This window comes from Borostomias antarcticus (assembly GCF_949987555.1).
Source record: "Borostomias antarcticus genome assembly, chromosome: 35".
In the NCBI taxonomy this organism is placed as follows: Eukaryota; Metazoa; Chordata; class Actinopteri; order Stomiiformes; family Stomiidae; genus Borostomias; species Borostomias antarcticus.
Window position 1 is genome coordinate 1,051,683 of NC_140268.1, and position 22,352 is coordinate 1,074,034.

At 45.1% G+C, this 22,352-nt stretch overlaps 3 protein-coding genes across 3 annotated transcripts in view; 2 read left to right on the plus strand and 1 right to left on the minus strand.

Annotated features, from left to right (window-relative positions):
* Positions 1-279: 279 nt before the first annotated feature.
* Positions 280-4,770, minus strand: LOC311327947 (ADP-ribose pyrophosphatase, mitochondrial-like). Its single transcript, XM_084461057.1, has 8 exons — positions 4,635-4,770; positions 4,121-4,396; positions 3,707-3,796; positions 3,480-3,566; positions 2,778-2,889; positions 1,950-2,096; positions 1,336-1,420; positions 280-846 (listed from the first exon to the last, which is right to left on the minus strand). Exons 1-8 carry the CDS (start codon positions 4,724-4,726, stop codon positions 701-703), a joined length of 1,035 nt encoding a protein of 344 aa, XP_084317183.1. The 5' UTR covers positions 4,727-4,770; the 3' UTR covers positions 280-700.
* Positions 4,771-6,342: 1,572 nt separating this feature from the next.
* Positions 6,343-15,733, plus strand: LOC311327942 (mitogen-activated protein kinase 1-like). Its single transcript, XM_084461052.1, has 9 exons — positions 6,343-6,683; positions 8,332-8,514; positions 9,554-9,743; positions 10,961-11,077; positions 11,624-11,738; positions 12,330-12,461; positions 13,293-13,402; positions 13,995-14,123; positions 15,031-15,733. Exons 1-8 carry the CDS (start codon positions 6,481-6,483, stop codon positions 14,112-14,114), a joined length of 1,170 nt encoding a protein of 389 aa, XP_084317178.1. The 5' UTR covers positions 6,343-6,480; the 3' UTR covers positions 14,115-14,123; positions 15,031-15,733.
* Positions 15,734-20,961: 5,228 nt separating this feature from the next.
* The window catches only part of gdpd3a (glycerophosphodiester phosphodiesterase domain containing 3a), a gene marked incomplete at both ends in the record, with an annotated part of 5,946 nt that continues 4,555 nt past the window's right edge, over positions 20,962-22,352 (plus strand). The window contains 2 exons of the mRNA XM_084460995.1: positions 20,962-21,100; positions 22,149-22,191. Of these exons, the coding sequence (XP_084317121.1) occupies positions 20,962-21,100; positions 22,149-22,191 (182 nt within the window). The remainder of the gene's footprint in view (positions 21,101-22,148; positions 22,192-22,352) is intronic.

The window sequence follows — 22,352 nt, forward strand, 5'->3', positions numbered from 1 at the left end:
TGTAATGGCGGCGCACGGGGCATAGGGAATGCAGCTTCTCAAAATCCATTTTCGGCCGCTAAACGGTTGTTTTCATCAATCACATTGCATGAATCGACAGTTGATATTCCTCTACGCGAGCCATTCTTTCGGTTTTCAAATACGTGGTCTGTAGCCACTGTAATATGATCTTTACAAGCCTCTCCCCCACTTGCTCCAGCACGCATGCGCACAGGCCAGCGCGCAGCCTGCTATTCTCCGGCTCACATTCTCTGCGCTACGATCGTAGTTGGTGCCGAGAATATTGTCGTCGTCATTCGTCAGCAACAATCCGATCGTAGCGCAGAGAATGTGAGGGAGCATAGCCAGTGTAAAGATCATATTACAGTGGCTACAGACCACGTATTTGAAAACCGAAAGAATGGCTCGCGTAGAGGAATATCAACTGTCGATTCATGCAATGTGATTGATGAAAACAACCGTTTAGCGGCCGAAAATGGATTTTTAGAAGCTGCATTCCCTTTGCCCCGTGCGCCGCCATTACATGGATATACTGGCTCGCGCTGGATTTTAAATTTCTTCTACAGGCCTCCGAACAACACAAAAGTGATCTGGGTGAGTCAAACTTCTTATAATATGTCGTAAATAAGGTCCAGGTTGTCAAAAACGAGCATAGTCCTTTAACTGAGCCTCGGATGTATATTGCTCAGCGTTTCCCTGGTTACCAGTGGGCGTGTCTCTCCTTGGCAACCACCTCAAGGAAATGGGAGTGGCTTGCATAGAGGGAAAGGTTTGAGTCGATGTCGATCCATTGAACTTGCCCTGCGTCATCACCTGCTTGCAATGGGAGCTCGCTCACACTGTTACCTAGGTAACGAGAGGGAAATGTATTAATTTTACAAGCACTGCAATGTGTTTATTCAAATGTGGAACGGAATGGAATTTTTTTTACTCGATAGTCTTTGCATTACGGCAAAATGTGTTGACACTGTCACATAGTTCATATGTCACATATGTTCAAAGGGTTTTACAACCGACATCTAAAGTCCATGTCATGAAAATGACAACAGTGGATGGAATTGTGTGTCCCCTGATGTACTCTGGGTGGATTTCCTGAGTAGGTAGAAGACGCTGCACTCAAATGCTTATGAATAATGTTATTTAATAAGTATGGAGTTATATGCTTGACATGAGGTTAATACACATCACACACAGTACACCCACGCCAGGGCTGGAAGCTTTACTATGTACTGAACTGTAGATGTCATACTGTTGAATGTGATTGCTGTGTTGACTGTGGGTGGATTACAATCTGCATTAAAGTAGAATGTAAGAAAATATGATTTACATATCTACCTGTTTCATCATGAAAGTTGACGGCAACAGTCTCCATCCAAGCGTTGTCAGTATTTCTGGGGTCGTCGACGTAGCCCTTGTAGACCTGAGGAAAGAGCAGCAGCTGTTTGTTTTACAGCCTAACTTTAGTTGTTACTTTTGTGTTCGTGAGAATAAAGCAACAATAGGCGCTTATTTTTTGATACAAACTTCAAAGACTGGAACAAAAGGTTTCATATCATGTATAATGTGTAATTTTTCCCCGTCATTTAAAAAAAAAAAATAATAATTAAGATTTTTTTATGGCTTTTCAGCTTTAATGTTATAGGACAGTTGAGAGAGACAGGAAATGTGGGAGAGAGAGAGAGGGGAGGACATGCAGCACAGGACCCGAGCCGGGAATCGAACCCGGGTCCGCCACGTGAAGGACTAGCCTTCATATGGGTCGCGCCTTACCCGGTGAGCTACCAGGGCGCTGCTCCCCATGTCATTTCTAAGTAAAGATCTAGTAAAACAGATAGCTGGATTGTAAAGAATGATAAACAGCGAGAAAGTTAAAGAGAGAGTGGTTAATGTGTACATGCTAGGTACATTATGGTATGAAATAACACCGGGCGAGTCTCTCTCCTGCACACCTGGAGGCTGGGCGAGTTGAAGAGCTGGCCGATGCGTTGGTGGATCCTCTCTCTCTCCTCCGGCGAGGCATCCAGGGAGTTGAGGGCCTCTTCTGAGAACTCCCGCTGGAGAGTAAGAGACACCAGTTCCCCAGGGTCCACCATTCCCTAAACGGAACCAAGTTTAATCGGTTAAAGGTACCCAACGAAACGTGAATCAAAACAATCCGTTCTTTGTTTATTTTCGAAATTCCTTGATTATATGGTTCCTTGTCGTCTAATAAACATGTTGAATCACTTGAATGTCTTTCCTACCTTGTAATTTCTTCGCAAAATGATATTTAGCTAATGTTTTGAAAACAACAAAGATGTGTGAAACATCACTATTATGTGCTCCGCGTATTGACGCAATGACATAGTACGCGATTTTCGGGGACCACCTTCTCAAATTTGCTCTAGAGCGCATACTAGTGGTCAAAAAACTACATTGGGTACCTTTAAATGCACTTCTCTGTGTACTGCCCACCTGTGCTATTATTACAAAGTATTTTAACACGGCTTCCAGGCAATCGGAATCAAGAACCAGAACTAACCGTTGTATCATTTGTATTTTATTCCATGTTGGCTGTGTATTTTGTGTCATCTTGATCTATTTTACCTGTGAAGCACTTTGTGACTCTGTGCTGTGAAAAGTGCTATACTAATAAAGTTTCACACACACCGTTAGATACGCATATACACACAAAACGCAGTGACACTGTTAGATACACACACACACACACACACACACACACACACACACACACACACACACACACACACACACACACGACGGAGGGTAGCACTGACCCCAGGAATGGCCCACTCTCCACAGTCTTTCCGCTTGATGGACACGAACTGCAGTACGGGCAGTTTGGACACGGGATGAGACACCTGCTGTCCAGCCAGATTCGTCTTCCATCTACAGGACAGGACACCAACACAGGACACCATCAGGTCAGTCCGCTGGACCAATGGTAAATGGTAAATGGACTGCACTTATATAGCGCTTTTCCACCTTAGCGGCACTCAAAGCGCTTTACAACGGCCTCTCATTCATCCATTCACACACACACTCACACACCAATGGCGGCAGCTGTCATGCAAGGTGCTAACCTGCTCATTGGGAGCAATTTGGGGTTAGGTGTCTTGCTCAAGGACACTTCGACATGTAGACAGTCGGAGCTGGGATTCGAACCGCTGACCCTTCGATCACTGAACGACCCGCTTTACCAACTGAGCTACAGCTGCCCCCAATGGGCCATATGACTGCATTTGAGGTTGCCTACATTTCTGAATTTCTGATGCATATTTCTGATCACAGCCTAATCAATATGAATCATCGAGGGTTTTGATGAACTACCTAATAATGCACTATTCATAATATGTATAAAACTCAAGATGTTACAGAAAACATACTATTTCTTGTAAAGAGAGAGAACAACATTCATTTACAAGCAAAAAAAAAAGTGTAAAGGGGGATTGAAATTAGGAGATAAAGGACATTTATACTTAGTGACGATGGGATCTGCAGCATGATTGGGTCCCCATCGTCCCAGCAAACCTCTTCCTGTCAAACCAGTGCGGCCACGCGGATTTCTAGGCGTGGGAAAGAGCAAACATCCTTTCATTTCATAAAGTTGATCATTTAAATGAGTCACTCCAGACCAAATTCGTTCTGAAAATGATAGGTAGGTACACATACTGTACCGTATATTAGATAATGGATTAATGCTCACAGTGGCTTCCCGTTCTCAACTTTGAAGTCTCCCTCATGACTTCTCCTATCAACAGACCCATCCAGAGTATTAAACTGTGGGGAGAATGACCTGGAAGAACAAAATATTGAATAAGTGAATGACAACCTTCATACAGTATCTACAGATGTCAGCAGATGCATTATTCAATTCAGCCAGCATTAGAGTAACACTTTGGGTATTCAAGCATCATTTACCCAAGATTAATGGACGCTCAATGCTCACATATGTCTCTATTGTCATTCGTCATCTCCCTCAACGATTCCTTCAACACCAAAACATCCCAGAGAGAGGAGATTTTCAACAACGCCCCCATGTCCACAGTCAGAGGACTATCATTTCGAAAAATCCTACCAGGACACAGATTTTAGGATTTGCCCCCTTTCTGCCTCTCACCCAATCTCAGGATCTGCCCATGGAGGCTGTTTGGCTACAGAAGGGGCAGTGTAGCTCACTGGGGCGTACTGGGACCAATCTCTCTTCCAATCCACCTCGACATCCGGTATGGGGCAGCGCTGGATCTCTGAGCCTGGGTACTGTGGGCATCTGGACTTGATATGAAGTGCTACTGAATGCATGATGGAGGTGGTGGTGCCGGACACACAGAGACTATAGGTGCTGATTGAGAAAGTTCTACTGGTACTGAATTGGACAGGGGAGCATACAGGAGACCTGGACATACAGTAAGAAAGAGAGAGAGAGAGAGAGAGAGAGAGAGAGAGAGAGAGAGAGAGAGAGAGAGAGAGAGAGAGAGAGAGAACAGAGTGTGAGAGAAGCATTATGTAGCCTATGGCTTCATCATTATGATAATCATATTACATATATATATTAAATATACAGTATATATAATCAGCCTATTGTCGGATTACTATTAGCCTATAATTAAGAGTTTAAAAGTGAATAGACCCACCTGATCCCTGGAGAGCAAACAGTGAATGGAAGTCCTATAAGAATAAACGCCGAACGAATAGACCCAACCCAATTTCGTCCAACTCGTATCATTCCTGATCAACACAGTTGGATTATGTCTGCACGGTGTAGGCACCATGGAGGTATAATAATATTATTATATAATAATATAAACATAGGCACCCTGCCCAAGTAATCAGGAAGTCATTTCAGTGACGTAGCCTACTTGTCACAACGCACGTGATATATATATATAATTTATTTCACTGTAATTTCAAAACGAATAAACTGTAAATCTAGCGTTATTCTGTTATTTGTGTCTAATCCAATAATGGAAATAACACTTCTAAAAGGGCATGTTTTAGGTTATCTGTCCGTTCCTTTTATCATTAGTCTTGGTTTCTTCTTCTGTTGTTTAATGGTTTAACAACTTTTCGTGTGCATTACCGCCATCTACTGGAATGGAGTGAAAATCAAAATGGGGTCTATCCTTCTGTGACAATTGTGATCCCATAATATTGGACAAACTAGCATCATGTCCAATCCCAAATTGCCATATTAATTGAACTGCCGCTGCTGCTGCATACAGTAATGTTACAATACTGTAAAACATATTGGTGCGCTGTGGTCTCACCAAATAAACATGTTTTAGGACCGTCTGAAGATGTAGCGTAGCAATTGAGGTGTCAATTGACCCAAAAAATGTGGGAGGAGTAGGTTTTGATTGTTTTTTTCAAACTGTAAAACCTGAGTGATGGACTTCATAATTCCTGCCAGCTCAAAGCATATGGAAGTTTCTGCTCACTTGGGCCTACATGTTGGTGGTGGTTGCAAAGTGATAGCATATACACCTGATTTGTTATGATTCTTTTACGTTTTAAACTTCAGACGGTTGCTGTAGCGTCTTCTGGCATAAGTCGTCCAGTGCTATGTGCAAAGTTTGGTGATTTTTCATGCATGGGAAGTCAGACCTACGAAGAAGAAGAATATTGGGCCATTGAGCCATTGGGCTGTGGGACCATTGAGCTGTGGGACCATTGAGCTGTGGGACCATTAGAGCTGTGGGACCATTGAGCTGTGGGACCATTAGAGCTGTGGGACCATTGAGCTGTGGGACCATTGGGCTGTGGGACCATTGAGCTGTGGGACCATTAGAGCTGTGGGACCATTGAGCTGTGGGACCATTGAGCTGTGGGACCATTGGGCCGTGGGAACACAGACACGCTCCCCCCCTAAATAAGGAACCAGATGTGGAGATAATACATTGAGTGATCTGGAGGCCATTCAAAAAGTTGCAATATTGCTTGTTTGTTAGACTTTTTAAATGACAGCAGCACATCACACGTGGATTATGCACAAAAAAAACATACAGTTAACATTCTATTGTAATATCGATACGATATTATTGATATCCTTTAATATATGACTTCACATTCTATTTTGTGATTTCACCTGCCTAAATAGCAAAAACTATTTCACCGTCTGCCTCCAGAACATGCATTTAGATACACATATACACACAAAACGCATATGAATGCATCTTCACACACACATGCACTTAACGGGCACGCACAGTTCACGGTACCGGAGTTTGGCACGCGCATTCACGGTACCGACGTGTGGCACGCGCATCTCCGCCCCTGGTGGAGACAGACCCGCGCGCTCGCACGGAAACCATTTCCACGGTAGAGAAGAGGGCCCCGGTCGACTCGTCTGCATCCATCTGCGAATCGGTCCATCCTAGGAAACTTCCACAACCTTCTCGAAATACTAAAAACACCCAGAGAGCTGCACTAGGTCTTCACCTTATAATATCAACCGAGAATAGTGCATTTCCAGACTGAATCATGGCGGATTCGAGCAGCGCCGCGGCGGCGGGTGGAGCCACGGGCTCGAGTGGTGGTGCCGCCGGGGCCGCCGGCACAGAAGGAGCCACCGGAGCCGCGGGGTCTAAGACCGGGTCGGAGTCCGTGAAAGGGCAGATCTTTGACGTCGGCCCCCGCTACACCAACCTCTCCTACATCGGGGAGGGGGCCTACGGGATGGTTTGGTAAGAGAGAGAGATTAGACGCGGTGGATGTGTCTGAAGACAACAACGAAACAAGCGCACCTTAGCTTGCTAGCTAGTGCTAGCGAGTGCTAAGCCGAGATGAGTGTTTAGCATGCTAGCTTGTAGCAAACGTTAGCATGCTAGCTAGTTAAATCCTCCCTCGGCTCAGCCTCAGTTGGGCATCTACAGTGACAAACAACTCATGACATTATCCTCCTAGCTATACTAACTGAGATGTAATTTATTATTATATATTTACTTGGTGTGCGTATCAGGTAGCTAGCGTTAGCAGGTAGCTAGCGTTAGCACGTAGCTAGCGTTAGCAGGTAGCTAGCGTTAGCATGCTAACTAGCGTTAGCATGCTAACTAGCATTAGCATGCTAACTTAGCCCTTCCTAAACCTCCCTGTTAGCAACAGATTGTCATGTCAGAGGCTTTTTTATCCATAATCTCAGTGTAAATCGGTTAGCATTAATGCTAATAGCATCTGGCTGGTAGTTAGCATAGCTAGCATTAGCACTGAATTAACTACAACCCACTACGGATGAGCTTTAGCACTGAACGTAAAAGGCGTGGCTGTGTGGAGCTAACGATACAGGAAATGAAAATGAGTGATTGAGCAAGCTTAGTTATGCTAAATGAAACTTAAAAAATGGGATTGGTCTAATACCTGGTTAGCTATCTACATTATTGATATTTAGTAGTTTACTATCCAAACAACAAGTATAACATTCAATCATAGTTTTGCTATAAACAGGGAAGTTAAACCGAAAACCACTACTTAGTGCTAAGAAGAAAACTATGAGAATACTTGAGTTAAGTGTCCGAAATGCATACTACTTGCTATCTAGTAGGCGAGATGCAGCATGCTACATCAAAACTGTGCATACTGTATTTCGCCTACTATATAGTAGGTAGTATATAGTATGTAGTATGCCTACTATATAGTGCCTACTATATAGCAAGTAGCAGGTAGTATGCATTTCGGACACGGCCAATCTTTTTTGAGGCCTTAATATTTTCACCAAACGTAGACACTTAAGCGGGTTGCATTTCAGATCGGTCATGAGGGTTCGTTCATACGAGTCTACATTTCAGATATCTTGTGGGTTTATGCGCTTTATCAAGAATGCACCATCTAAACCACGATAAGGACACCGGCTCGTACGTGTTGTCTGTGGTCATGTTAATCTGAATGTATCCTGGTTGTGTAATACATAATTTAAACATTTGCATAGCGTACCTGCGTCAACAGAAGATAAATCAGATATCTATTTTGTTAGAATAAATCCAAGTAGGGCAGATTGCTACTGTACATTTGTACACAGTCTTGGACACCATTCAATTGGCACTGGTAGTTCTTATCAACACACCTCTCACTCTGAACTACCCCCTCTATTCCTTCTTATGGTAAAACTAATAATTAATTTGATCGCTCTTAGATTTATCGAACGTCTATTTGCTTGACCTCTCATTTCCAACAATCATGTCAAATTTGCCGAGCCTTAAAAATATACGAGATGAAGATGAGCCACGTTCTAGAAATGGTCCATGCTGGTCTTGTCACTTTGCTGCATGTCTGTGAAGAATGTACATAGATGTGCAGTGCGTATGTAACCCGAGCCCCCCTGTCTTCACCGCACCCCAGCTCGGCTCTCGATAACGTGACGGGCCAGCGCGTGGCCATCAAGAAGATCAGCCCGTTCGAGCACCAGACGTACTGCCAGCGCACCCTGAGGGAGATCAAGATCCTCCTGCGGTTCCACCATGAGAACATCATCGGCATCAACGACATCTTACGGGCCCGTCGCCTCGAGTGCATGAGGGATGTGTATCCTTTTCTCTGAGCGGGACCCTGGCGGATGTGTGTGTGCGTGCGTGCGCGCGTGTGCGTGTGTGTGTGTGCATCCGCGTGAATGTGTGTTTGTGTGAGAGAGATTTCTGTGTGGGTCGGTTGATTTGTGTGGGCTGATTTTGTAGAGGGGTTGGTACACAGGTGTGTGTGTGTGTGTGTGTGTGTGTGTGTGTGTGTGGTGTGTGTGGTGTGTGTGGTGTGTGTGGTGTGTGTGGTGTGTGTGTTGTTTGTGTGTGTGTGTGTGTGTGTGTGTGTGTGTGTGTGTGTCTCCTCATCTGATCTCATGCCAGTACTTACACAGCGAGCTCAGTGGAAGGTTAGAGGTCGTGCAGAGAACATGACTCATCATATACATACAGTAACAGACCTTGGGTAGTTTCTTGTTGAAGAACAGGTGATATCATATGGAGATCGCTCTTTATAAACTACAGTGCTCTTTATGAAATACAGTGCTTATGACACACCTGGCTGAATGCAGTCTAGTGGCCCCGCCCAGAATAAAACCGAACCTTCCCTCCCAGACACTTGAGCCCATCTGAATGTTTTGATTGGTGGAAAAATTCCACTCGGGCTAGCGGAAGACTACATCATTGTTCAAAGGAACCGATCCAACTCCGTCAGATGGATGAGTGAAGGCTTGTTTGAAAATGCAAAAATGCATCCTTCCTCATTTCCTGAAATCATTGATCTGACATGACTAGATTGCACCTTAGTGGAGTGGATTTCCTCTCGCTCTCGTTCGCCTTGACTGGCATCTGGTAAAGTAAGGTTGAGGTCTGCACACAGCTGCTCCACAGGACTATTTATGAGGTAAAAGGTGACGACGTTTCGACCCGTGTGGGTCTTCGTCAGGTCTCCCAACGTTGTCACCTTTTACCTAATAAATAGTCCTTTGGAATAGCTTTGTGTGTACCTCAACCTTACTTTACCAGACGTCATTTTGTCCTGCACCGGCGTGGCGGATGTGCTCTGCGTCCATTTCATTGTATTTCATCTCCTTGACCGGCGTCCCAAGCTACATCGTGCAGACTCTGATGGAGACGGACCTGTACAAGCTCCTGAAGACGCAGAAGCTGAGCAACGACCACATCTGCTACTTCCTGTACCAGATCCTGCGAGGCCTGAAGTACATCCACTCGGCCAACGTGCTCCACCGGGACCTGAAGCCCTCCAACCTGCTCATCAACACCACCTGTGACCTCAAGGTCAGCCGCCGCCGCGCGCCGCTAGCGCACGACACTCACACACACTTTTTTTTTTGTGTACTTTTTAGTGGCCGATGCTCTCGACTGCTTTCTCTCTCTGAGGTTTTTTAAAATGGTAAATGGACTACACTTGTAAAGCACTTTGGATAAAAGTGCTGGATAATGGCCCTTTCGTTCACCCGTTCACACACCAGTGGCGGCAGCTGGCGTGCAAGGTGCGTGCTCATTGGGAGGAATTTGGGGGTAAATGTTCTTGCTTAAGGACACGTCGACGCGAGGAGGCGGGATTAGAACCGCCGACCCTACGATCATTGGACGACCCGCTCTACCTCCTGAGCCACAGCCGCCCTATCGGAGACGAGAGAGAGAGCTGCTGTCATTGGCTCGGCTTCTATTCAGACATTAGTAACAGAAGAGGGAGATGATTAAATGGATCAATCAATCAATCAAAGCTTTATTTGTATAGCGCATTTCATACCCAGAGGCAACACAATGCGCTTTACAGAGAACAAGGGAGGTGGGCATACGACCCACTCTCTACATATTCCAGAGGGAAGCAAAAAAACAGTAATCACACAGGATGACCCAGGAAGGAGTGCCATATCGAGGCATGTTATTTAGCTTTTAACTACTTGTTTATTCCAGTCCTTTCCATTGGCTTTAAGCCCTGTCATTTATAGTGCCGACTAGCCCCGCCCCAAAGCTACTGCAGGCAGTTTGATACGAGACTAGAAGGATTCAACAACTTTCGGACTCGCCCCTCTCACGAGTGCGTACTTGTACACTCCCACACGTTTAGCGTCGGATCGGCGTTGGCTCGCCGCCACACTCGGGTCTAGTAGCGAGGAATGCGTTTCTGTTTACCGAGAGATAAACCCAGCTGTTTCCTTGTTTTACCCCCGACGAATACAGGCAGCTAATATCAACCTGGATGAGCTGAGTCATATGTGCTTGGTCGGGGATAGCGCACACATGTGCAAAGGCTTGGGGTCCACGAGGACGACTCGTACTTCTGATTAACATGTCCTCTGTCCCTACCAAGACCTTCAAGGTGGTGCGGATGAGGGGGGAAGAGGTCAACCGCCATCTTCCAAAAATACTTCTACCCTTACTGCTTTTGTCTTGTGGCTCACTCGTTCATTGATGTTGTATAAGTCTTTAACCTGGCTGGTGTGCACCGAGCTATTTTGACGGCTGAATGTTTTGCGCCCGGTCAGATCTGTGACTTCGGGCTAGCGCGGATAGCCGACCCTGAGCACGACCACACCGGCTTTCTGACGGAGTACGTGGCCACTCGCTGGTACAGGGCTCCTGAGATCATGCTCAACTCCAAGGTAGGTGTGTGCGTGTGTGCGTGTGTGTGTGTGTGTGTGTGTGTGAGAGATTTCTGTGTGGGTCGGTTGATTTGTGTGGGCTGATTTTGTAGAGGAATTGCTACACGGGTCTTTCATTGATTGTGTGTGTGTGTGCGTGTGTGCGTGCGTGTGTGCGTGCGTGTGTGCGTGCGTGTGTGCGTGTGTGTGCGTGTGTGTGCGTGTGTGTGTGTGTGTGACAACATATTGTCTGTACTAAATTATAAAGACAGACTGAAAAATGTAATTTGCCCTCGAACTGCGTTAACCTCGCAGTTGGCATGGCAACAGCTCAAACACCGAGCCTGTGCCACGATCCCGCTTGTAAAGCGACGATGTGAAACGTATCCTCGTACAAAATCTCTGCCCAAAGCACCATTCGGCTTTAGAAAGTTTTACATCCTTGCGTGTGCCATGTCTGTATCTGTCAGGGCTACGCCCATGCAGGTGTGTGTGTGTGTGTGTGCGTGCCTGCGTGTGTGTGTGTGCAGGCGCACCCAACGATTAACCCATTGTCGTTCATCTCAGGGCTACTCCAAGTCTATTGATATCTGGTCAGTGGGCTGCATCCTGGCTGAGATGCTGTCCAACAGACCCATCTTCCCCGGGAAGCACTACCTGGACCAGCTCAACCACATACTGGGTAAGAGAACAACCCCAGTCCCTATTCCCCAACACATCCCGCACTGAGTTGATTTAGAAGAAATTAACTTAGCCATACCTCCAAGTTATGAGTCCAGTTCAATTAAAATGACAATTTTGTCATAGGTAAGCACACTAAAGCCCAGTTCGCATACAAGATTCGCAACGCGACGGAACCGTTTTAGAATGTTGCAGACGGGAATTACAGCGGCGGGAATTACGCCGTCGCAGGTCGGCTGAAGCCGGATGATTGAGTCAAGAGATTCTACTTGTCCAATTCCAAGCAACTGTCAGTTTTGTTCTGTCAGATCAAAACGTTGACAGAACTAGCACTGTTGAGAAAGTCTGATAATTGCTCCACCACCGTTTTGGTCATATTTAGAAATGGTTTACTGAACATTGAAGGGATATTCCATTCAAAATACAGCTTCTGATTTTTCACATATCTTTTTTTCTATTCCCCCAAACAGAATAGACCACACTCTACAGTACAAAGCACTGTTGTCGTCACACCCCCTCCCGTGTCAATGAACGAGTGAAAAGTCTGAAAAGGTATATTTGGAAAAGTGTCATGTCTGTCCCCCCCCCACAGGCATCTTGGGCTCTCCCACCCAGGAGGACCTGAACTGCATCATCAACATGAAGGCGAGGAACTACCTGCAGTCCCTCCCTGAGAAGCCCAAGATCCCCTGGGACAAGCTGTTCCCCAAGGCCGACAGCAAGGGTACGGTTTCCCCCCCCCCCACACACACACACACATACACACCACACACACACTCTCACACACACACACACACACACCACACCACACACACACACACGCACCGCACCACACACACACACACACCACACACACACACACACACACACCGCACACACACACACACACACCACACACACACACACACACACACGCACACACACACACACCACACTTCCAAGTGGTATTCCAAGGCTCACAGCACAGTTATATAACATGTTTACACACACACACACACACCACACACACACACCACACACACACACACACACACCACACACGACACACACACCACACACACACACTCTCACACACACACACACACACCACACACACACACACACCACACTTCCAAGTGGTATTCCAAGGCTCACAGCACGGTTATATAACATGTTTACACATTACATTACATTCATTTAGCAGACGCTTTTATCCAAAGCGACTAACAATAATTGCATTTAACGTAGGAAGAGCCAATGTACTGCTACTTGCCAGAACTCACAAGTGCATCTTCTCTCTAAAACAAGTGACTAAGAGCAGAATCTAGTGCTGAAGGCAAAGTGCAAGAATAGCAATCTAAAGTACAGTGCAATATAATATAATACAATAAAATACAATAACACACACACACACTTCAAGCAGGAATTACAAAAGGATGGGCCGTTGTAAACACAAGCGCAAGTAAGATGAGTATGACAGCGTGCACTTCCTCGCCTCGCCAGCAGGGGCCGCTCAAGTCTGAGTGTCTGGGAGCTCTTCAGAGTAATAAGCCTGTTCACGTTGTTTTCCCCACAGCTCTGGACCTGCTGGGCCGCATGCTGACTTTTAACCCCATCAAGCGCATCAGCGTGGAGGAGGCGTTGGCCCACCCTTACCTGGAGCAGTACTACGACCCCACTGACGAGGTGTGATACCACAGCCCAGGGGGCACGGAAGTGTGTGTGTGTGAGAGAGGGTGTGTGAGAGAGGGTGTGTGAGAGAGGGTGTGTGAGAGAGGGTGTGTGAGAGAGGGTGTGTGAGAGAGGGTGTGTGAGAGAGGGTGTGTGAGAGAGGGTGTGTGAGAGAGGGTGTGTGAGAGAGAGGGTGTGTGTGAGAGAGGGTGTGTGTGAGAGAGGGTGTGTGTGAGAGAGGGTGTGTGTGAGAGAGGGTGTGTGTGAGAGAGGGTGTGTGTGAGAGAGGGTGTGTGTGAGAGAGGGTGTGTGTGAGAGAGGGTGTGTGAGAGAGGGTGTGTGTGAGAGGGTGTGAGTGTGTGTGTGTGTGTGTGTGTGTGTGTTGTTCATTTGACTCGCCTCATTTGACGCTCCTATGGCGCACTGCAGGCGTCAGCTTTGATAGGGAGCTGACACACACACACACACACACACACACACACAACAAACCTACATGTATTCATGTAGGTTTGTAGGAGGAAGGTTGTGTGCGGTGGGTGAATTTTCTATAATACTGTGTGTGTGTGTGTTGTGTGTGTGTGTTGTGCGTGTGTGTGTGTGTGTGTAGCCGGTAGCAGAGGAGCCGTTCACGTTCACAATGGAGCTGGATGACCTTCCTAAGGAGAAGCTGAAGGAGCTGATCTATGAGGAGACGGCGCGCTTCCAGGCTACCTACCAAGGATCTTGAGGCTGAAAGGTACACACACACACACACACACACACACACTCACACACACACACACACCCCTGTTGACCACTGGGGAGCGGCTGTAGCTCAGTTGGTAGAGCGGGTCGTTCAGTGATCGAAGGGTCAGTGGTTCGAATCCCAGCTCCGACTGTCCACATGTCGAAGTGTCCTTGAGCAAGACACCTAACCCCAAATTGCTCCCAATGAGCAGGTTAGCACCTTGCATGGCAGCTAGCGCCATTGGTGTGTGAATGTGTGTGTGAATGGGTGAATGAGAGGCCATTGTAAAGCGCTTTGAGTGCCACTAAGGTGGAAAAGCGCTATATAAGTGCAGTCCATTTACCATTTACCATTTACTCTAGCATCCAAGCCGACCATTTAACCACATACACACATTTGGCACTTCTCCATTACTAAGATTGTGCCTGAATACGAATGTTATTCGGTAAAGGTACAAATAATGCTTTGGAAACAGACATTTTTTCTATCTGAAATTACTTATTATTGAGGGGGGGGGGGGGGGAGCGTGTCATGCGCATTAGAATATTGTTATGTTGGTGAGTGAATCATTTTCACTCACCCGTTGTCAGATAAAGTTGAAAGGTCAAGCAGCAAGTTTCTTAATTCGGCTACTGTTAGCTGCTCATTCCGTTTTGGTGGGTGTGGATTTGAAAGTGCGGGGGGGGCGGGGGCGGAGGTCTGAAATGAACCTGAAATGTTCCACCCTTTTGGAACTCTACTCCCACCCTCCTGACTCAATTCACAGGTCTGTTGTGCTGCTTGCCGTCCCGTACCGTTCCACGCTAGTCAATGGAGAAGCGCCAATTGAAAAAAAAAAAGTGCACACACAAATACAACAAATACATGACTATAGGTCTGTTGAAAACGTCACCATGTTTTTCCCTTTGTGTTTTAGCTCTGAGGAAGAACGGACAGAGCCACGCAGAGGCTCGGAACAAGACGACGAAACATCAAGATAATGAAAAAAAAATCCTATATACAGCATACAAAAAAAGAACCAGAAACATGTACATCTAACTGCTTTATTTGATTTTCTTTCGCTAGAAACCTACGTTGACCATTTTCTTCTTCTGGTTAGGGGGGTCTCGCACTTAAAATGCTACTGCAGTAATTTAACCGTCTTCGGGACAACCCCTCCATCTCTGTCCTTTCTGCTGGGAGTGCGTACTGTTTCGAATCCAGTCCACCCCACTGTCCCTCCATTGACCAACTCTTCACCTCCCTCCCTTCCCTGTATGTCTCTCTTCTCTTGTCTCTTCAACTCATCTTTCTCACTAGTCACAGTATATATATATATATATGAACTACTGTATTGAGGAACACCATAACTGTCTCTCTCTGGGTTCTTGATGGCGGAGAAAGGGGGAGGAGCTAGGCGGAGGAAGACGGGCAACTAGTCGTGCGTGCGCGCGTGTGTTTGCGCGCGCACCTGTATATACAAAATATATAAGTGGATCTTCGTTTTGTTTAAAGTGTGCTCGTTGCGGTTTTTGTTTGTATACAGTTATTTGAATGTTTATGATCAGTTCGGAGTTGTATTTGTACGTTTCAGGGTTTATATTTGCTAATCATTTTTGAACACTTTGAATTATTTTTTTTTTGAGACAAACATGCAATGTTTTTGCTGGCATGTTGGTAGGTTTATATATTTCTTCCGTTTGTCTTTTTATTTTATTTTCTTTGAGAAATATGTATGATCATGTGAATGCATGCATTCCAGAAATGTACCAAAGTGGCGGAGAGGGAGGGGGAGGGGGAGGGGCTACCGGCTGAGGCTCATGTTGTTTTTGTACCGTACGACGTAACTAATACCTTTTTTTCTTAATCTCAACATTCAAGGGCTGGCCTGCTACAATCGTCTACAATGTCGCTTAAATCAGATGAAGATGAATGTGTAGCGCACAGGCGTGGTTCACCCATCATCTTGTCAGTGCTCTATTATATATGTCTTATCAGCGATTGCTCACCTTGCGTACGGCATGTAAGCTGAATTAGGCGTCACCCAGTCCCGTTGTGTTTCGGCTCTCATAGAATAATCATCCCCACACCGACACCTGGTCTGAGAACAGCTCATATCTGCCTCTTTACTCAGCACTCAAATGGGGTCCATAGCAACGCTTTTTCTCTCTCTGGTCTCGTCTATCTTGTGAATCTGTTGGATCCGAGTCAGTCCCTGTGTAGAGGGTCGAAATGACAGCCATTATTGTCATGGTGACCATCCTTGAAGTCTGTATTATGGGAAAAGGGCGCCCTCTTTGTATGTCCTTTATCATGTCATAGTCAACATAGTAGTTTACCAACCTATCCTCACCATAGGGAAACTACACATCCCAGCACCCCCCCCCTGTTCACCCCTCCTCAGATCTATGCTTTTCTGTCCTCAAGAGGCGAGTGGATTTGTACATATTTGGTCATTTTATGGGGCGGGACAGATGAAAAATAGTCTATATGTCTGATTTACTTACTGTAGGTTTGGCTTTTCTTGTTTCCTGGTAAAAGTGGGGTTGATTTCCTGTTCTTTCTGTGTTTCCTGGTAAAAGTGGGGTTGATTTCCTGTTCTTTCTGTGTTTCCTGGTAAAAGTGGGGTTGATTTCCTTTTCTTTCGTGCGTGTGCACGCGTCTGCGATGCTGCGCTACTCTTGAGCGACTCTTTTCCCCGTCTCACCCTCGTCCCACCAGGTTGGTCTCTCCTCCCCGTCCCAGTCATGGACGTACTTAACAGACCTGTGGTTCATCGAGTCCATTGTCACTCGCAAGTCTGAAAACAATCATTGGCCTTGTCCTCTAAATGCGAACCCTTTGATGAGTGGACATTATGTTAAACCCCTCTAAAGCCATAGCCCTTGTCGGTGGTAGACGTTGCCTATACCGACACAGGATCAGTTATACCTTTGAACGGTCCACCGGACCTGGTCAGTGCATGTGGTCAACTTCCTTATTCCCACTTCCTCGAATAGCTGCCATGTTTAAGAAAGGGCTTTCCCCCCCCCCCTCGGTCCCATCAACCCCCTGGGTATCCGTCATACGTTGGCCGAGTCTTCATAAACCACGATGGCGCCCCTCGCTGGGTCAGTGTACTCATAACCTGTAGATTTTTAAGACTCCTCCCACCTACCTTGAACTCCCCCTACAGTTATTCACCTGATCATGCATAGAATTAACTCAGAGGGAAGGGGAGGAGCTAGAATTAACTCAGAGGGAAGGGGAGGAGCTAGAATTAACTCAGAGGGAAGGGGAGGAGCCTCAACACTTGATAGCCATGTGACAGGAGGGGGCGTTACCATGTGTCGGCCATGTGTCTCAATCAGCACACCTGCACTTTGCCACTCCTACGAAATGTACCCCCCCCCCCTGGGTTTTTCTGATTTTTTGGGCGTGACTTTTACAAAAAAAAAAACTTAATTCCATGACTTAGGTTGTGGGATCTCCCTCTGCTCCTTCCACTCTGCTTGCTTGGCTGATTCTCAGTGGTCTCACACATCGATGGTTTTTATGGGAGAATTCCACCATGTGTGTGTGTGTGTGTGTGTGTGTGTGTATATATAAAAACAGAGATCTCTTTCTATGTCTCACTGTGTACCAATAACGCATGGCAAGCACCCCCCCCCCCCCCATCCGTTTTTTCTATCTGCATGGTCGTATATTCTATCTGTTATTGTCTCTGACTAAACGCTGCTTAACCCCCACCCACCATCGACTCGACCGCACATCGTGCCAGACTCACTAGGGAGCCATGTGAATGAACCAACGGGACCATTTTGCTATCCTCTATACACACACACACACACACACACACACACACAGATTAAACGATCTGTCACAACAGAACATGGTCACACACACTCAGTACATAAATTAAATGAATTCAAAATGTCCTTTTTAAATAGCTGTTCTTATTATTGCTATTGGCGAGTCTTTTTTTCTTTTTTTTTTTACATGAAAGGGAGTTAAAGTTGTATCTTTTTTTTTTATATTAGTATGTTTTTATTTCTCTTATGGGTGTGGTTATAATTGGCAGTGTCTTCACTCTTTCTGGAACCTTTATTTTCCCCCTTAGATCTTAGGAGGAATTATAATTTTAAGAGATGAAATGAGTAGGTTGTTAAAGAAATACAAGTTATTAAGGGTTATAGTCTATGTATATTATATGGGTATTATGAATTAAACAAATAACAAAGAAACAATTATATACATATATTGAATAAAATTCCTGATACTGTTCAAACGGGTGTTTCTTGATGTTGTCCTAACTTTAAACTGGGAGAGGTTTACTCAATGCAGGAACATGAGCCAAGACTCAAATTCACCAACAGGTATCATCATCTGGGTGGGCAAATTCTGGTTATGTATTTTGGCTTCCTACCCACTGAGCAAAGACACGTCTAAAAGACGTCTTTTTTTTGTCTTTTTCGGACGTCCAAAGAAATCCAATTAGGAGCCAGAATGATTTTTTTTTTTTTATGTTCAGATATTGAACCCGTTTTGCATGTCCACAGAGCGGAAATCTGAGGGTTGTATATATCAATCAATCAATCAATCAATAAATCAAAGCTTTATTTGTAGAGCGCATTTCATACCCAGAGGCAACACAATGCGCTTTACAGAGAACAAGGGAGGTGGGCATACGACCCACTCTCTACATATTCCAGAGGGAAGCAAAAAAACAGTATCACCCGGGGGCCAGATAAGTGAGCTGTAAAAATTCTTCCCTGACCCCTCTCAACAAGGCGATCGAGCTCCAGGAGTATGTTTGTCTACCTCTATCTATATAGTCCATTGGTATTATGGGGCTTGGTGACTATTCAGGATGCCTAAATCCAACAAATCTATATATTTCCTTGTATCCAGATCATATTAAAAGAGTAATATGGTGATTGAATGTGAAACTTGATAGTTGTCTTTAGGCCACAACAAAACAAATGTGCCTAAGTAGTCGTTTAAAAGTATTTTAAAACATTTTTGTAAGTGTAGCAGATCACTTTCTGCTCACTCTGCGTTGTGTTGATTTTCATACAATGACTGAGGTAGACGACTCAATGGAGTTTATTCTCCTTCACAAACATGGGTAAAAAAGCAGGTGTCAAAGTGTCATCGATATATCTCTCTCATTCAGCTCTGAGCCTACGCACTCACACCAAATATGCAATATATCAACTGAATATGAACTAGGCTACGATGAATAACTATTCAACCAAACATATCTTCACAAACACGGGGAAAAAGCAGGTGTCACAGTCTCATTGATATCTCTCATTCTTCAAAAAACCAGGACAGGTCAAGTCTGGCTTATGTGCGTGGCTGGCTTGTTTCTGTTCAGAACTGGTCGAACGGAAGCTAGTCATGCCACTGAAATAGCTGTGAATTGAAATGACAAATTAAGATAGGTTTTGTCGCCTGGACACATCAGTTCCAATGCTTCCAATGCTAATCCAGCACAATAAGAGTGGGATAGCCAGTTAGCTCATGAGCTCACAACAACTAGCAGCAGCTTCCATAACATTAATGGTAGCGGTCAGTGGCTAAAGCAGTTACACTGATGATTCCTGTAACGTTAGCTATTTTGCTGCAATTGGTTCAACTTCTGTTTCTGGACAAAGGTAAGGGATAAAAAGATTGGAGTGAAATGTGGAGGTTTGGGGTATTAAATTTGGGGTAGTAAATGGAAAAAAAGACCAAAAATACTGTATATGGATATGGGAGGTTGTTTCTGCCCTCTGCATTCTCTTTGCTAATTTCAGCAGTTCTATTGAAACTAAATACAATGCTACAGCATTCTGCTGACTTGACATACCTGTGTGTGCGAATGCGTGAGAGGGTGAGTGAATGAGAGAGTCCGGACTTCAGGACATAGATACTTTGTATAATACTAAATACACTCTGTGTGTGTGTGTGTGTGTGTGTGTGTGTGTGTGTGTGTGTGTGTGTGTGTGTGTGTGAGCAGGTGTGTGATACTGTATGTTTGCACACTTCTGCACACCCATCCTTGGTCAAATACACAGAGGCCTGACAGCTCGTGAACCTCATGTGCATCACGGCTTGCCCTCTAGTGATACTGTCGTACAATTGTTTTCTATACGGGACTTTGGAACATGTCGCTAACTTTATCACACACACCCACACGCAATATCCTGTGCTATATGATCACAAAAGGAGGAAGGTCTGAGAGGAATGCACTACGCCACAGGGCGGGTAAGGGCCAGAGAGCGAGCGAGAGGTGAGAAAGAGGTCAACTCTTACTGTTTGACTAGTGCTGCATTCCACCCGAGTGGCCCTCGGCGCTAGGACAATGACGAAGAGATGAAGAGAGCAGGTGCAATGAGGTTAGAATGATAATTCACTCATCTTCATGTTGCAGCGTCTTGTAGCAATGGGAGGTCTTCGGTCGTACTCTACCAGTTTGTCAAGTTTTTTTGTGTTTTTTTTTTTTTTTGCTTGACACGGTTGATTTGTTGAGTTTCGACTAGCAGGTGAGCAATTAACTGTGTGATAGAGAGAGCAAAGTGAAGGATTGAGAGGGAAAGGACCGCGTGGGGAAATATATCGAACGAACGTTCAGACCAGGTAGACGTTTGGAACGACCTTCCTTCAACGTTCGTCTGCTCTGACTTCCGAAGGCGTACGAAACCCAGTGTAGGTGCGAAGGAAAATATTCAAAGAATTTCAAAACTCGCCGAACAAAAGGTTCTCCCATCTCTGGCTGTTTTTTGTCGTCATACCCATTATGTTGTCTACAGAGTTTCTGCTGGTGACGCCCTGAAAACTTTCTGGCTGACTTCTGCATCGTGAAACCACATACAACACACACTTGGGGAACCTTCTGTGGATTATGAGTAGCTCCTTGTACTTCCTTCTCCCCGCTCTGGGGGGGTACACCCTCACATCGCTCTACCTGTTGAAGAACCCTCAGATCCTGCACAAGAAGAAACGCGCAGCCTTCACCTGCACACACATCTCCCACCGAGGAGGTAAGGATGGAGGAAATTAGATACCTGCCTAGTTTCCTCACCTGGTAAGCTGTTGCTTGTGTGGTTTGCATAGTAGATGACAGTGAGATAGTGAGCATCTTTTGGCTCGGCTGGAGGAGGTTGTGGTCCTGTAGTCCTGGTGAGTGCTGAGTAGGTAGAGTTGTTGGATAAACTCACTCCCCCAGTATAAATCCACTCGCGCCCATGAGGAGCTAGCTTTTCATCGCCGTTAAAAACGGTGTTTGTCACGTAGGAGACCCAGGTTCAAATCCACCCCTCGGCAAGCGGAAACATATGGGTTACATCTGTTTCAGAATGCGACCGTTTTATAGCCCATTAAAGGTACCCAATGTAGTTTTTTGATGCGCTCTAGAGCAAATTTGAGAAGGTGGTCCCCGAAAATCGCGTACTACGTCATCGCGTCAATACGCGGAGCACATAATAGTGACGTTTCACACATCTTTGTTGTTTTCAAAACATTAGCTAAATATCATTTTGCGAAGAAATTACAAGGTAGGAAAGACATTCGAGTGATTCAACATGTTTATTAGACTACAAGGAACCATATAATCGAGGAATTTCGAAAATAAACAAAGAACGGATTGTTTCGTTGGGTACCTTTAAGCGTTTCTTCCAGCCAGCCCATTCTGCCGCCCAGAGAGTGTTGGTAATTTCTGATAGTACAAAACTTCACAGCCTTTACAGGTATTTATTATGGTAACACACTCAATACAGCTTCAAAAGTATTCTGATACAGCCCCCAGCCCACCTTTTATTTTTAAAATTATTTATTTATTATTTAAATTTTTAAATTTATTAAATTTTATTTATTTATTTATTTTTTTAATTTATTTTTTTTTTTTTTTTTTTTTTTTGCTCATCACCTTTTATATGCAGATCCTGAAACTCAGTGTATGCGTCACATATGGCTAATAATTTTCTTGGAACTTACGTGAGTTGATATTAATCTTGCTATTGAGACTTACTCCGAAATGGGACATTCCAGTCCAGAACGCTCTGATCATGTTAATATTCACTCTGTTCATAGGATCTGGGGAGAGGATCGAGAGCACCATGGAGGCATTCACACAGTGAGTAACTAACCTTGACCTGAAACCAGTCCTGGGGACTTCTGGACATTTAGTCTTCCTTATCAGTCAATAGAGCGTAAATTGAGGTTCCGGAAATGAATTTCATCTTCATTCACTCCAGTGACCTTTCAGAAAATCCTCATATAAAGAGTTTTAAGCTT

Coding starts and splice junctions, on each gene's coding strand:
- LOC311327947 (XM_084461057.1), bottom strand. CDS start 4,726: ATGATACGAGTTGGACGAAATTGGGTTGGGTCTATTCGTTCGGCGTTT. Junction 2,890..3,479: donor GCAGATCCCATCGTCACTAA/GTATAAATGTCC, acceptor CCTGTCCTGTAG/ATGGAAGACGAATCTGGCTG. Junction 1,421..1,949: donor TCAACTCGCCCAGCCTCCAG/GTGTGCAGGAGA, acceptor CTCTTTCCTCAG/GTCTACAAGGGCTACGTCGA.
- LOC311327942 (XM_084461052.1), top strand. CDS start 6,481: ATGGCGGATTCGAGCAGCGCCGCGGCGGCGGGTGGAGCCACGGGCTCG. Junction 9,744..10,960: donor ACACCACCTGTGACCTCAAG/GTCAGCCGCCGC, acceptor GCGCCCGGTCAG/ATCTGTGACTTCGGGCTAGC. Junction 13,403..13,994: donor ACTACGACCCCACTGACGAG/GTGTGATACCAC, acceptor GTGTGTGTGTAG/CCGGTAGCAGAGGAGCCGTT.